Source organism: Acipenser ruthenus, chromosome 10, assembly GCF_902713425.1.
Source record: "Acipenser ruthenus chromosome 10, fAciRut3.2 maternal haplotype, whole genome shotgun sequence".
Lineage (NCBI taxonomy): Eukaryota > Metazoa > Chordata > Actinopteri > Acipenseriformes > Acipenseridae > Acipenser > Acipenser ruthenus.
Genome location: NC_081198.1, coordinates 52607482 through 52623507, shown reverse-complemented (window position 1 = coordinate 52623507; position 16026 = coordinate 52607482). Strand labels below are relative to the sequence as shown.

The window sequence follows — 16026 nt, the reverse complement described above, 5'->3', positions numbered from 1 at the left end:
TGCCGTGTTCCTGTTGCTGTTACTGTCGTGTTCCTATTGCTGTTACTGCCGTGTTCCTATTGCTGTTACTGCCGTGTTCCTGTTGCTGTTACTGTCGTGTTCCTGTTGCTGTTACTGTCGTGTTCCTATTGCTGTTACTGTCGTGTTCCTGTTGCTGTTACTGCCGTGTTCCTGTTGCTGTTACTGTCGTGTTCCTATTGCTGTTACTGTCGTGTTCCTATTGCTGTTACTGCCGTGTTCCTATTGCTGTTACTGTCGTGTTCCTGTTGCTGTTACTGTCGTGTTCCTATTGCTGTTACTGTCGTGTTCCTGTTGCTGTTACTGCCGTGTTCCTGTTGCTGTTACTGTCGTGTTCCTATTGCTGTTACTGTCGTGTTCCTGTTGCTGTTACTGCCGTGTTCCTATTGCTGTTACTGCCGTGTTCCTTCTGCACTTCACATGTTTATTTGTTTTATTTGCAGCTCATCGCTGATGATTGGTTTCTACGTGGTCTGTTTCCTTATCCTTACAGCAGTGATGTTTGTGTCTGCAATCTACTCCTGTTTCAGGGTAAGTTCTGTGGAAGTTCATCCTCTTGTCATCTTTCTGTCTTTCTTGTATTTAAACAAAGATCTTCCTTGGTCCTGTCTTTCTTGTTTAATAAATGACACACCCTTGCCCACAGATGACAGTACGAATATTTATTTCTCAGAAACTGCATCATTGTGTTAATGCAGCACGGATGTGCCGTAGCTGCTTTCTTCAGACTATGAGTCTCAGTTATTGTGGTCAGCCTGGTATAAACTCACTATAGATTTGAGCCACTGCATGTATTTTCATATTCAGTTTTATATTTAGTTGGTTTATAGATGCAAGTCCACATTTCCACTCAGCTTACATTTGAAATACGAGTGAAGAGGTGTGACAGAGTAACAGAGAGTCATTTATTTCATGGATTTCACCATAAAGAACAGAGACAGCAGCTCCAGGTTTGTCTTGGTAGTAATGGGGTATCCTATGGGCCTCTATGTTGCGTTGCATCAGCTGTTAAAATGCATGATGCTTTCTTCCAGTGTAAATTTTTATTTTGCTAGTATGTCTGCATGGTATAATGTGTTGGTATTTTTGTTATGTTTTAGCCTGCATGTAAATGGAGCAAACTGTAAGTTCATTTTGTTACCTGTGTGTGCGTTTCTTTTCTTTTCTTTTTCAGCTCACCTCTCCAAAGTAATACTAACAGAAAGTTTACTCATTTCAGTGAATGTTTCCCCCCCCCGATATAAATTTCTAAATGATACGTTTCTTATGTGTAGTTAACTGGATTGACTCAACTATTTCTTTGTTTGTTAGTTTAAGTTTACCAATAAAAAAATGTGGTCTTTTAAAAAATGTGAAAATATATTCAATTACTTGGCAGTATTCCTAGTATATAATTGTATGGAGCAGGAAGCTGTTGTGCCCTTTTCCAGTTCCAGTGTGTGCATGGCTGTGGCCTCGAGGTGGAGCACGCGTACTCGAGGATGAGGAGCTTCTTATACAGCAGTGCAGAGGTCCTTGGATAGAAAAACACCTGGAACCATTCCTCGTCTGATAGATAGATTATTACAGAGATCTTTTCATTATGCATTATAGGAGCAGCTTGGGGGGTTTTGAACTGGGGTGAGGTGGCAGTGCCCCTCACTGGTGAGTCATGCTGGGATGGCAGTGCCCCTCACTGGTGAGGCATGCTTGGGTGGCAGTGCCCCACACTGGTGAGTCATGCTGGGGTGGCGGTGCCCCTCACTGGTGAGGCATGCTGGGGTGGCGGTGCCCCTCACTGGTGAGGCATGCTGGGGTGGCGGTGCCCCTCACTGGTGAGTCATGCTGGGGTGGCGGTGCCCCTCACTGGTGAGGCATGCTGGGGTGGCAGTGCCCCTCACTGGTGAGGCATGCTGGGGTGGCGGTGCCCCTCACTGGTGAGTCATGCTGGGGTGGCGGTGCCCCTCACTGGTGAGGCATGCTGGGGTGGCGGTGCCCCTCACTGGTGAGTCATGCTGGGGTGGCGGTGCCCCTTACTGGTGAGGCATGCTGGGGTGGCAGTGCCCCTCACTGTGTGTGGAGGTGAAAGACAGAGTTTGCGATATCCTTTAACTCCTCTCTCTCTTTGTGTGTGTGGCGGTCAATGACGGGGTTTGTGATATCCTTGAACTCTTCTCTGTGTGTGTGTGTGTGTGTGTGTGTGTGTGTGTGTGTGTGTGTGTGGAGGTCAATGACGGGGTTTGTGATATCCTTGAACTCTTCTCTGTGTGTGTGTGTGTGTGTGTGTGTGTGTGTGTGTGTGTGTGTGGAGGTCAATGACGGGATTTGTGATATCCTTGAACTCTTCTCTGTGTGTGTGTGTGTGTGTGTGTGTGTGTGTGTGTGTGTGTGTGTGTGTGGAGGTCAATTACGGGGTTTGTGATATCCTTGAACTCTTCTCTGTGTGTGTGTGTGTGTGTGTGTGTGTGTGTGTGTGTGTGGAGGTCAATGACGGGATTTGTGATATCCTTGAACTATTCTCTGTGTGTGTGTGTGTGTGTGTGTGTGTGTGTGTGTGTGTGTGTGTGTGTGTGTGTGTGTGGAGGTCAATGACGGGGTTTGTGATATCCTTGAACTCTTCTGTGTGTGTGTGTGTGTGTGTGTGTGTGTGTGTGTGTGTGTGTGTGTGTGTGTGGAGATCAAGGACGGGGTTTGTGATATCCTTGAACTCTTCTCTGTGTGTGTGTGTGTGTGTGTGTGTGTGTGTGTGTGTGTGTGTGTGTGTGGAGGTCAATGACGGGGTTTGTGATATCCTTGAACTCTTCTCTGTGTGTGTGTGTGTGTGTGTGTGTGTGTGTGTGTGTGTGTGTGTGTGTGTGTGTGTGTGTGTGGAGGTCAAGGACGGGGTTTGTGATATCCTTGAACTCTTCTCTGTGTGTGTGTGTGTGTGTGTGTGTGTGTGTGTGTGTGTGTGTGTGTGGAGGTCAATGACGGGATTTGTGATATCCTTGAACTCTTCTCTGTGTGTGTGTGTGTGTGTGTGTGTGTGTGTGTGTGTGTGTGTGTGTGTGTGTGTGGAGGTCAATGACGGGATTTGTGATATCCTTGAACTCTTCCCTGTGTGTGTGTGGAGATCAAGGACGGGGTTTGTGAAATCCTTTAACTCCTGTTGCATTTTTCTACTCTTTCATTTTCTGGTGAATTTCTACACTAGAAATAATTCTATCTAGAAATAATAGACACAATAAGTTTTAATTAATGTCAAAATACCTCAAAATACAAAGGGTAATAAAGCATGGTAATGCATAGGTAAGCTCCGTAAAGAGAGGTATGGTAAAGAATATTAAAAACATGGCAAACTGTGGCAAATACATAGTATAATCATGGTAAAAGCAAGAGAAAACTGCAAAATGACCATGCAAAAATGCTACGGTAGTTCTTTTACAGGGGTATTGAATAAACTAAAGGCTGACTAAAACAGTAGCAAGGACATTGTCAATGAAAGGTCTTGTGCTAGACATGCTGCATTTCAATTCCAGCAGTCCGCCAATTGTCCTTGTCTTCTTTTTGAACCCATTTACATCCTTCACCTCTAATCAAGAGAGCTGCACTGTGGAGCTCAATTAGCTGCACTGTATCCTTCACCTCTAATCAAGAGAGCTGCACTGTGGAGCTCAATTAGCTGCACTGTATCCTTCATCTCTAATCAAGAGAGCTGCACTGTGGAGCTCAATTAGCTGCACTGTATCCTTCACCTCTAATCAAGAGAGCTGCACTGTGGAGCTCAATTAGCTGCACTGTATCCTTCATCTCTAATCAAGAGAGCTGCACTGTGGAGCTCCATTAGCTGCACTGTATCCTTATAATAATATAATAATAATAATCTATTTCTTAGCAGACGCCCTTATCCAGGGCGACTTACAAGATATCACATTATTTTTACATACAATTACCCATTTATACAGTTGGGTTTTTTTTACTGGAGCAATCTAGGTAAAGTACCTTGCTCAAGGGTACAGCAGCAGTGTCCCCACTGGGGATTGAACCCATGACCCTCCGGTCAAGAGTCCAGAGCCCTAACCACTACTCCACACTGCTGTGGAGTGCTGTGGAGTAGTCCTTCATCTCTAATCAAGAGAGCTGCACTGTATCCTTCACCTCTAATCAAGAGAGCTGCACTGTGGAGCTCAATTAGCGGCACTGTATCCTTCACCTCTAATAAAGAGAGCTGCACTGTATCCGTCACCTCTAATCAAGAGAGCTGCACTGTATCCTTCCCCTGTAACAAAGAGAGCTGCACTGTGGAGCTCAATTAGCTGCACTGTATCCTTCATCTCTAATAAAGAGAGCTGTGGGATATGCAGACTAGTGACCCATCATTCATTATGCCAATTGCAAACAGTGTCTGGTTAGTCAAAGTACTGCTGTGATTGTCATCTCCTTTGGGTCTAGTCAGAAAAAAAACATGTAACCTCTTGTCAGCACACAGGGCTAGCTCTCCCAAGCTTTGGTAATACAGTTGGATTGGTTTTTGCTGTCCCAAGTTGATGACAGGGTGCACGATGCTGAGTAATGGGCCCGTCAATGAGGGTGCTGTACACACAGGTCCTGTCCTCTTCAGTGGGAGGCACTGCTCACCTGACAGTGCTCTCCTCTCTCAGCTCCTCTTCCTGTCCTCTTCAGTGGGAGGCGCTGCTCTCCTGACAGTGCTCTCCTCTCTCAGCTCCTCTTCCTGTCCTCTTCAGTGGGAGGCGCTGCTCTCCTGACAGTGCTCTCCTCTCTCAGCTCCTCTTCCTGTCCTCTTCAGTGGGAGGCGCTGCTCTCCTGACAGTGCTCTCCTCTCTCAGCTCCTCTTCCTGTCCTCTTCAGTGGGAGGCGCTGCTCTCCTGACAGTGCTCTCCTCTCTCAGCTCCTCTTCCTGTCCTCTTCAGTGGGAGGCGCTGCTCTCCTGACAGTGCTCTCCTCTCTCAGCTCCTCTTCCTGTCCTCTTCAGTGGGAGGCGCTGCTCTCCTGACAGTGCTCTCCTCTCTCAGCTCCTCTTCCTGTCCTCTTCAGTGGGAGGCGCTGCTCTCCTGACAGTGCTCTCCTTTCTCAGCTCTTCCCAGCTCATCTGCAGACCCTCTCCAGGAAGATCGTTCAGTCCAGGACCAACAGCACACTGGTCGGGGTCTTCACCATCCTTCTCGTCTTTCTCTCTGCATTCGTCAATATGGTAGGTTTGGCAAGATTCTGAATTGAAAGGTTTGGTAACTTTTTGGTAAGCCGATTTGGAGTAAAATGCATTGAGAATGAATCTAGCCTAATTTATTTTTACATATGCAGATGATAACTAACTGCTGTGAAATAAAATCCCATGCTGTGGTTAGAACAGAGAACAGAGTAATGAAATGAACCAGCAGTCATTTCCAGAAGACCACACTGAGCAGTGAATGAATCCAGGTTTGCACTGTTAGCGAGCATGTCCTGTGTTTGCCCTTGTAGTTCACATGCAGCACCAAGGATATCCGTACCTGCGTGGCCAAGGAGTTTAACATCACCCACAGCAGTGTGACCGCCTGCCATGTGAGCTCTTCACACTTCAACTACACACTGGACACCATGGAGGGGTACTGCGGGAGCACCGAGCCCAACTGCAACTTCCCTGAGGTGCGCCCGCTGAAGTTAACCCTGGAGTAACTATAGAATGTGTTCAACTAATTTAATACCAGTAGTACTGCTGTACAGTGAGAATCTCACTTAGAAACCAACTGCCTCGTGTAGCGAGCTGCAAGTTAGGGTTTGTATTAAGGATACTATAGGTATGTAAAAGGAAATGAATTGTTGATTTGACTCATCCTCAAACGCTCGGGCTTCTCTCATTGGTGTAATACTGTGAATGCTGTCTTCTGTGATGTGTTTGATTTTGCAATGGTACCAAGCCCTGTCCCTGCCTCTGTTCTTTGCAGTATTTCTCGTCCAGTGTTTTGCTCAGCCTCCTCGCCTGCTCCGTGTTCCTGCAGATTAGCAGCATTGGCAAGCTCTTCCTCATGCTGTTCATGGAGCTCCTCTACGTCCTCATTGTAGAGCTGCCGGAAGTGACCCTGTTTGACAACGCAGACATGCTGGTCACAGCCAATGCAATGTATGTATCGATGCATGTGCTGCCTACTCTAGAACACTGCACTGTATATGTCACAAAGTTACTGCTTTGAGTTTAGAAACACTACAGTATAGGTATACTTTATATACACATTTGTTGCCGTAAATATGTCCATAATGGGCAAATTCAAGTTAACGCAGACATTTCCTGCTCTGCAGTACAGTATATAAATAATACTGTATACTGTCCTGTGAATTACACAAAACCCTATTTCTGCAGTCTACAGCTATGTTGTGCACATGTCAGGGTTTGATCCTATTTCACAGTCTACAGCTATGTTGTGCACATGTCAGGATTTGTTGGTGTCTTCTATTTATTTAGAGAGCATGTTGAAAGTCATCCCCCCAAGTATCAGCTGGTCTGGACTCTGTTTTGAAGTGTAGGGGTTTAGACAATCATATTTGGTTCTTGTGATTTCCTCATACCCTAAATCTTTATTTTTTTATTTTTTTAAGCACTGTACTGTGTTCACACAACTTGCAGCAATACAGGAGTGTTGAACTCTTGTTTTCTGTTTTTCTTTCAGTGGCCAGTCCAATGGAACATGGTAAGTCTTGCCTGTGCAATACTCTGTTCTGTGTGAGTCAGTGGAGATTCTTTCAGCTGCTTTCCAATATTGCCTGTGTGTTCTGTGATTGCAGTTCGTCTTTCCTGTGCAGTACTCTGTTCTGTGTGAGTCAGTGGAGATGCTTTCAGCTTCTTTCCAATGCTGCTTGTGTGTTCTGTGATTGCAGTTCGTCTTTCCTGTGCAGTACTCTGTTCTGTGTGAGTCAGTGGAGATTCTTTCAGCTGCTTTCCAATATTGCCTGTGTGTTCTGTGATTGCAGTTCGTCTTTCCTGTGCAATACTCAGTTCTCTGTGAGTCAGTGGAGATTCTTTCAGCTGCTTTCCAATATAGCCTGTGTGTTCTGTGATTGCAGTTCGTCTTTCCTGTGCAGTACTCAGTTCTGTGTGAGTCAGTGGAGATTCTTTCAGCTGCTTTCCAATGCTGCTTGTGTGTTCTGTGATTGCAGTTCGTCTTTCCTGTACAGTACTCAGTTCTGTGTGAGTCAGTGGAGATTCTTTCAGCTGCTTTCCAATATAGCCTGTGTGTTCTGTGATTGCAGTTCGTCTTTCCTGTGCAGTACTCAGTTCTGTGTGAGTCAGTGGAGATTCTTTCAGCTGCTTTCCAATGCTGCCTGTGTGTTCTGTGATTGCAGTTTGATGAACGACTCCAGGGTAGCTCTGAAGATTATGACCCCCATCGTAATCACAGTGTTTGTGCTTGCGCTTTATCTGCACGCCCAGCAGGTGGAGTCCACGGCACGGCTTGACTTTCTCTGGAAACTTCAGGTACTGAAGCACGCATTTCCTCCGCATGTGGGGGCTGGTTGTGTGTGTGGGGTTTAAAAGCTTTCCATATTTCAATGGACAGCTTCTGTAGAGGGATATGCCTCAATCGTTAGCCTTTCACATACAGTCCTGTATTTCAGTGGGTGAAACGCTGGTTACAGTCTTTTTGTGGGAAACGGACCATGTATCCTCTGTATTTAGGATTTTTCAGTAGTTCAGGTTAAGCCTTGACATACGTTGACACAAAAACACAGTGGAATAAAAACACTAGATATTGACTTTAATGGATATTGACCTAATAGAACTGGCAAATATAATGTAACTAACTGTCACACACTGGTTTTATTTGATTGTCAAACAGTCCTGTATCCACAGATCATTGAACTACAGACTGTAGTGCTGCTCCATTGGGGTTGCTGTGCAGATACAGTTTTGAGCTGACACATACCATGAAAGCCCAACTTCCTGAACATTTATTTTGTGCTGAAAGCAGGAAATGTTAAACATCCAGCCTGCAGAGGGCATGCGATTTAAAGTTTGAGTTGAACCCACTTGGGTCAGGAACTTGGAAGCTGAAATATTTGCTACAAAATCCTTTGCCATTCCTAACATAATTCAATATCCTGTTGGCCCCACGTAACAGGAATTTGGAAGAACAAAAAACAATCTAAATAATGGTTCATGGCTCTGAGTGCTTAGAGAGCTCAGCAGTTCCTGGAAGTACCCTTACAGGATATTTGAAAATTGTGTCAGAATAATTTAAACACACTCTGAAACTTTTTTTCTAAAAGAGACACTATGAAACCCTAATTTCTTACCCCTTGTGAGCACATTCTAACCAGTCCTCCTGTTGTGCTCAAGGTCTGTTGTCTCTCTTCCTTTTTAAACTGTACGGTGGGATACACAGATTTGTCAAGTGAAACAGACTCTGTGTTTATGTCTGCCCTCACTCATTGTTTATCTTTGCGTTACCCACTCAGAACCATTGTGTACCAGCTTTGTCTTCAGAGGGCAGAAAGGGTAAGGTGATGGGCAGGATGTCTGTTCTTTGAGGGTAGGTGATGGGCAGGATGTCTGTTCTTTGAGGGTAGGTGATGGGCAGGATGTCTGTTCTTTAAGGGTAGACGATGGGCAGGATGTCTGTTCTTTAAGGGTAGGTGATGGGCAGGATGTCTGTTCTTTAAGGGTAGACGATGGGCAGGATGTCTGTTCTTTAAGGGTAGGTGATGGGCAGGATGTCTGTTCTTTAAGGGTAGACGATGGGCAGGATGTCTGTTCTTTAAGGGTAGACGATGGGCAGGATGTCTGTTCTTTAAGGGTAGACGATGGGCAGGATGTCTGTTCTTTAAGGGTAGACGATGGGCAGGATGTCTGTTCTTTAAGGGTAGACGATGGGCAGGATGTCTGTTCTTTAAGGGTAGGTGATGGGCAGGATGTCTGTTCTTTAAGGGTAAGTGATGGGCAGGATATCTGTTCTTTAAGGGTAAGTGATGGGCAGGATGTCTGTTCTTTAAGGGTAGGTGATTGGCAGGATGTCTGTTCTTTCAAGGGTAGACGATGGGCAGGATGTCTGTTCTTTTAAGGCTAGACGATGGGCAGGATGTCTGTTCTTTAAGGGTAGGTGATGGGCAGGATGTCTGTTCTTTAAGGGTAGGTGATGGGCAGGATGTCTGTTCTTTAAGGGTAGACGATGGGCAGGATGTCTGTTCTTTAAGGGTAGGTGATGGGCAGGATGTCTGGTCTTTAAGGGTAGGTGATGGGCAGGATGTCTGTTCTTTAAGGGTAGGTGATGGGCAGGATGTCTGTTCTTTAAGGGTAGGTGATGGGCAGGATGTCTGTTCTTTTAAGGGTAGACGATGGGCAGGATGTCTGTTCTTTAAGGGTAGGTGATGGGCAGGATGTCTGTTCTTTAAGGGTAGGTGATGAGCAGGATGTCTGTTCTTTAAGGGTAGACGATGGGCAGGATGTCTGTTCTTTAAGGGTAGGTGATGGGCAGGATGTCTGTTCTTTAAGGGTAGGTGATGGGCAGGATGTCTGTTCTTTAAGGGTAGGTGATGGGCAGGATGTCTGTTCTTTAAGGGTAGACGATGGGCAGGATGTCTGTTCTTTTAAGGGTAGACGATGGGCAGGATGTCTGTTCTTTTAAGGCTAGACGATGGGCAGGATGTCTGTTCTTTAAGGGTAGGTGATGGGCAGGATGTCTGTTCTTTTAAGGGTAGACAATGGGCAGGATGTCTGTTCTTTAAGGGTAGACGATGGGCAGGATGTCTGTTCTTTTAAGAGTAGACGATGGGCAGGATGTCTGTTCTTTAAGGGCAGGCGATGGGCAGGATGTCTGTTCTTTTAGATAACAGATAAAAGGAAACTGCGCTTCTCTCCCCCCCAGGCTACGGAGGAGAAGGAGGAGATGGAGGAGCTGCAGGCCTACAACAGGAGGCTGCTGCACAACATCCTGCCCAAGGACGTGGCCGCCCATTTCCTGGCCCGTGAGCGGCGCAACGACGAGCTGTACTACCAGTCCTGCGAGTGCGTGGCCGTCATGTTCGCCTCCATCAGCAACTTCTCTGAGTTCTACGTGGAGCTGGAGGCCAACAACGAGGGCGTGGAGTGCCTGCGGCTGCTGAACGAGATCATCGCTGACTTCGACGAGGTGAGAAGTCATAACTACGGCTGGGATTAAGTCACAGTGGTCACGGGTGTCACGGATTCTGTGAACACTGAACTTTACCAACACTTGAAATTCCACCTTAACCAAAAATATATATATATATATATATATATATATATATATATATATATATATATATATATATATATATATATATATATATATAAGGTGAGAAGTGATAACCCTTACTGGGTCTTTGTTTTGTCTGGAGACCGTTTTGAGCAGCAGCAGCAGATCCAAGCTGTTTTATGCTGAACATATAATGATAACATTACATTTAAAAAGGCTCTTTCTTTTTTTTTTTTTTTTTTTTTTAGACCACTTGAAAAACAAATTTGTGGAAAGCTTTGACAGTGGACAATATGTTAAAGTGTTAATTGCAGATTGCCTGGCCGGGTTACAAGTACAATGCAATGCAGCATCAGGTGTGCGTGCGTGTGTGGGCAGGTTTATAGTGCTTGCTGGGTCAAAAAAGTCTCCACAAGGAAGTAAAGTTTGACAAAACCTACCTTATGAGGACACAGGCCAAGGCCTTGTAGTGTTTAAACAGATATTAAACAGTAATTATTGTTTTTTAAAACAAACTAAAAATGCCCAAATATTTATTATTATTATTATTTATTTCTTAGCAGACGCCCTTATCCAGGGCAACTTACAATTGTTACAAGATACCACATTATTTTTACATACAATTACCCATTTATACAGTTGGGTTTTTACTGGAGCAATTTAGGTAAAGTACCTTGCTCAAGGGTACAGCAGCAGTGTCCCATACCAGGGATTGAACCCACAACCCTCCGGTCAAGAGTCCAGAGCCCTAACCACTACGACACACTGCTGCCCTAGTTTAGTTTGTTGTTGACTTTCACCGTGTGGAGTTTTGTTTGACTGAAGTTAGGAATAGTAAATAAAAATATCGTGAGAGTCAATGAGAAGTCCTCATAAACACTATGAGTGTGTGTGCTTTTATGAAGGGCATATCATAACTATTTTAAACCAGGGAAAGCTTTGGGAATTAATAATCTGCCCTGTAAATCATTTTTTTCTTGGGAACATCCTTTAGTTATTGAACACTATGTACCATTCTGGTCTCGAGCAGAATGATCAGCCGTGTTCTGATCCAGAAGAGTCTCGCTCCTCTTCCAGATAATCAGTGAGGACCAGTTCCGGCAGCTGGAGAAGATTAAGACCATCGGCAGCACGTACATGGCTGCCTCGGGCCTGAACGACTCCACCTACGACAAGCCGGGGAAGACACACATCAAAGCGCTGGCTGACTACGCCATGAGGTTAATGGACCAGATGAAGTACATTAATGAGCACTCCTTCAACAACTTCCAGATGAAGATAGGTAGGCGTGAGCCTCTTCAGACCGCACAGCAATGCTCTACTAATTGATTTACTGCCCATGCTATTTAAGATGCGAAGCCCCCATACAATACTTAAAATGATGCCTTATTTCAAATGATTTACTTTAATATAATTGGTCCTTCATAGTTTAATTTGGAGTGTTTGATTTGTAAGCATTTTCTGAGTGCACAATGGAGGGATTGGGGTTGGAGGGGGGATTTTGTTTGTGTGTTTTTATTAGCTTTTCAATTCCACCAAAGACAGTGACATGTGAGTGTGTCCAGTCAAGTCATTAGAATAGCTGAACCTGTGCCCATTCACTAGTGTAGTCTGCTGAACAAGCAGCACCCCGACAGTATCCAAACATTCACCGCTTTTAAAATGTTTCTTGTGATTGCCCATATACCAGCTTGCTGTTTTGAGCACATCAGGGATCCTTTACTTGAACTGCCCTGGCTGGTACTGTGCTGTGCTGCAGGCTGCGTTCTCTGAAGGGTGCTCCACTCTTTCACTTTCAGGTCTCAATATCGGCCCGGTCGTGGCTGGGGTCATTGGTGCAAGGAAGCCTCAGTATGACATCTGGGGGAACACAGTGAATGTAGCCAGTCGCATGGACAGCACAGGAGTGCCTGAAAGGATACAGGTAACTTAAACTGTCAGGGTGCCCGTGGTTCTAAAGGGATGGATACTAAGTGACCTGTTTACCATGGTGACGGATTGCTTGGCAACGTGCCGTGCATCTCCCTGCTTATACTATGCACCTGGCATTCTTTGCTCCTTTTGTATGTGCTTGCTAGCTTATGCTTTTATCAAGGTATAGCATAGTAAAAGTATAGAAGGGTCTGTCACCTAAAACATGTGATTTTCTTTACTCCCTCTCTCTCTGTAGGTGACCACAGACATGTACCAGGTTCTGAGTGGTTACAACTATACACTAGAATGTCGAGGTGTGGTAAAGGTCAAAGGGAAAGGTGAAATGATGACCTACTTCCTGAACGCAGGACCGCCCAGCAGTTAACAGAACACCTTTTATTATTTTTTATTATTTTTTATTATTATTTTTTTATATTGTTGAAACCGCTGGGTTGTGGGTCCCAGTAGAAGACCTGTCTAAGCAGTGAAGCGCAAGACAGTACAGATCTCGACCGACCTGCTGAGCAGAACGTGATGGGCTATCCCGACGCTGGGAGACACTGGGAGCCAGGCATGGCGGTAAAGGAAAGGGCCGCCTCCTTATGGATGTTGTCAGTGGAGAGGCAGGCCAAGCGAAAGTGACCAAAGATTTCTTGACAGACTTGTTTTTCAGTGGACCATGCTGTTGCTGCTGCTGCTAGGAAGAGGGGCACAACAAGGCAAAGAACCTGCTTTCACAGCACCTTTCATGATATGAAGGAAGCGAATCAGTATTTAAAGGTTTTCAAAGCAAATCATAAAGCCCTGGACGTGCTGCGATCTGCAGACTCTGGTAAACCTGCACACCGCAGTCATGCTGGGAGGGTTTGTGCTGCCTCGTAGGACCCAGGCTACACAACACAAAGCTGCATGGAGATTCAAACTGGCCAGTGGCCACTACAACAGAATGGTTGGTTTGTTTGTTTGTTTGTTTGTCGTCTGATGAGGCTGCTTTCCCCAGAGTAACTGTCGCTAATGCAAACCTATGACAAGAAACTTCATATGTGAGGACTCTTAACACAATGGAACACAGTAATGCAAATCTATTCTCTTTTGAGTATTTGAGTTTACATTTTTCTTGATGTGTAAACTCCAGAAACTTTAAATTAAAATGGAAAAAAAGCTCCAAAAACAGCTGCTTTTTGTATTTTTGTCATTTTGTATTATGACAAGACAAATCTAGCAGACACCTGAGATTCTATATTTTGTAAAGTATTATATTAGATGAATACACCATGTGTATTAGGGAGTATATAGACGCAATCAGTTTTTAGGTCCCTAATATGAAGTTCTTTTTGTTTTTGTTTTGTTTTTTGAAGTGTGTTTGAACAGTTTCTCTTTCAATCCACCTTCTTGCTATTCATAGAGATATTTCCCCCACACTCCCAGAAGCTGCTGTATTCAAGTCCAGTGGTGCTGATGGTAGTCCTCACAAGATGTTTGGTAGATCAGTCTGAAATAAGGACGTGTCTCTGGCTCCTTCATAAAGGACATTCATGAAGAACGAAATGGTTCCAGTAACTGTATTTGTATTTGTATTTGTATTATTATTATTATTATTATTATTATTATTATTATTATCATTAACATTAACATTAACTGGTGGACAAAGCCAGTGATGTACCTCAGTAACATTGAGTTCAATTGTCTTTAGCTTTTTGTTCTTTTTGTACTGAAAGTGCTTTACTGAGGGCAATCTTCATAAAACTTAAGAGTGTGTTTTAGTTGAATTTCTACAGCTCTATTCTTTTAGAAACTGCACAAAGTGAGATTGTGTGCGATATAAAACTGAGCTAGACAGTAGGAGACTTTTCTCAAAGGCGCATTTGCTTAAGTATTTCATAACTATTCCAATCCTAGTTTAAAACACTATGCTGCAATTAACTGCTATAATGCTGAGGGAAAAGACCAGCTATTCTAATGTGTTAAAACATTATTATTACACAATTAAACAACAAACATTGCTTATTTTAATTTGAAAAGGGTAAGAGTATACTGAAGCGATGTGCAACTTGTTTTTACTGTGCAGCTCCAGCAGGTGGGGCTGTTGAGTTTTCTGTTACTCTGCCTGTTCAAACTCATTTGTAACCTGTGTGTTTCTAATAGCACAGCACCAGCATATCCACTCAGGAGCCTACAGCTAACCTAACAAGATACCCCTAAGCTGCTAAAGCTCTCAATAGTTGCACCCAATCTTACCTGTGTAGCAGGAACACATTTCTTGTGTGTTCCTGCAATTATTAAGAACATAAGAAAGTTTACAAACGAGAGGAGGCCATTCAGCCCATCTTGCTCATTTGGTTGTTAGTAGCTTATTGATCCCAGAATCTCATCAAGCAGCTTCTAGAAGGATGCCAGGGTGTCAGCTTCAAAAACATTACTGGGGAGTTCGTTCCAGCAATATCCTTTTTGTAACAAGATGACCAGAACTGAACACAATATTCTAGATGAGGTCTTACTAATGCATTGTAAAGTTTTAACATTACTTCCCTTGATTTAAATTCAACACTTTTCACTATATATCTGAGCATCTTCAATTTCAGTATTTCCCATATGATATTTATAATGCACATTTGTATTGCCTGCGTGCAGTACCTTGCACTTTTCTCTATTAAATGTCATTTGCCATGTGTCTGCCCAGCGTTTTAAAGCGTTTTCCCCACACTAGCTCAGCAGTACAAGGTACAATAATAAATCCACGTCGATCTTTCACAGCGTTTCAAGGGCATTGCACCAGTATGGATAGCGTGTACCCAAAAGCACATACCCTGTAAACTTCACACCTCCCAGACTGAAGATCTTTATAATATAAAGCCTTTGCTTACAAAACAACTTGACTAGATTGTTTTGATATGTTGGTGGGGGAAAAAATGATCATCCAAAAAAGATGCCCCGCCCACAGGACCCTGCCCAACTCTGGTTGCCATGTCACCAAAAGAATTGTCATGACAACCAGAATACAATGGCACAGCACTGGTGTTCTCTGCTTAAGAGTTACAAAAAGACATTGGTAAATAAACACCAGGGTTGTGGTTCAGGCCTTGTCTTGTGTGTTGGAAATAGTATCCAGTCCCAATCTGCCCCTACATCGTGTACACCGCCTTCTGACTCAACCAACTCTATTAAAACCAAACATCAAGCAGTGAATCTGAATCATTTTTAGTGTAACAATGTTTAAGACACCAGGGACAAAGACTGTATTGGGATTCCCCACAGTTCACAGCAAACATTGGGTGCTGTTTTCAGAAAACAATATTATTGTGTTTACTGGATGCAACACAATCTACCCAGTATAACAACCGTATACTACATGTGCACAAGCGTTTCAAACTATTTCCAGAACAGATTATAAATCCAGTTCATTAACAATGCCAAACGAATGCATCAGATGACACTGACGAAACATTACCTGAAGGGATACTTTCTACATCACTGAAGATACTACACATTTCAGGAGTTAATCTACACTAGTGATACATTTCAAATTCAGCGACAGAACAAGCCCAGTACGTCCACATGTACTGTATGTTTTACTATACTCATTAAAGCTCATTAAAAGCAAGCGGTTCATGAGGCAGGATATCTTGACCTTTCTGAAGCACGTCTGTAAACGCACTGGTGGGACTAGCTGCTGTCACCGCATTTACAGACAGCATGTACTCAGAATCAGGAGAGGTTAGCCGTTCTGTAAAGTTGCAGGAGTAACTTCTTCCTCAAGCAGTAAGATACATTCAGTTGGTTAGGACTCAACAGTAATGTATTCTACTTTTTTATTTGAATCTGCACCTGTGTTATCAGATTGTATTCTCTAAATGTTTATAATTACTATGCAGTTTTTAGTTTTTTTTGTTATATGATAAAACGTTATTTGCATTTCACCTTGCCCAAA

The 16026-nt window shown here is 43.8% G+C and overlaps 1 protein-coding gene across 2 annotated transcripts in view; it reads left to right on the top strand.

The window, feature by feature from the left end:
• Positions 1 to 15855, top strand: part of LOC117408099 (adenylate cyclase type 5-like) — a 79040-nt gene extending 63185 nt beyond the window's left edge. For both annotated transcript variants that reach the window (XM_059032619.1, XM_059032618.1), the window contains exons 12-21: positions 462 to 549; positions 5072 to 5188; positions 5458 to 5622; positions 5922 to 6097; positions 6642 to 6662; positions 7315 to 7447; positions 9834 to 10097; positions 11262 to 11466; positions 11984 to 12108; positions 12355 to 15855. In XM_059032619.1, the coding sequence (XP_058888602.1) occupies positions 462 to 549; positions 5072 to 5188; positions 5458 to 5622; positions 5922 to 6097; positions 6642 to 6662; positions 7315 to 7447; positions 9834 to 10097; positions 11262 to 11466; positions 11984 to 12108; positions 12355 to 12483 (1423 nt within the window). In that variant the 3' untranslated portion in view covers positions 12484 to 15855. The remainder of the gene's footprint in view (positions 1 to 461; positions 550 to 5071; positions 5189 to 5457; positions 5623 to 5921; positions 6098 to 6641; positions 6663 to 7314; positions 7448 to 9833; positions 10098 to 11261; positions 11467 to 11983; positions 12109 to 12354) is intronic.
• Positions 15856 to 16026: the final 171 nt, after the last annotated feature.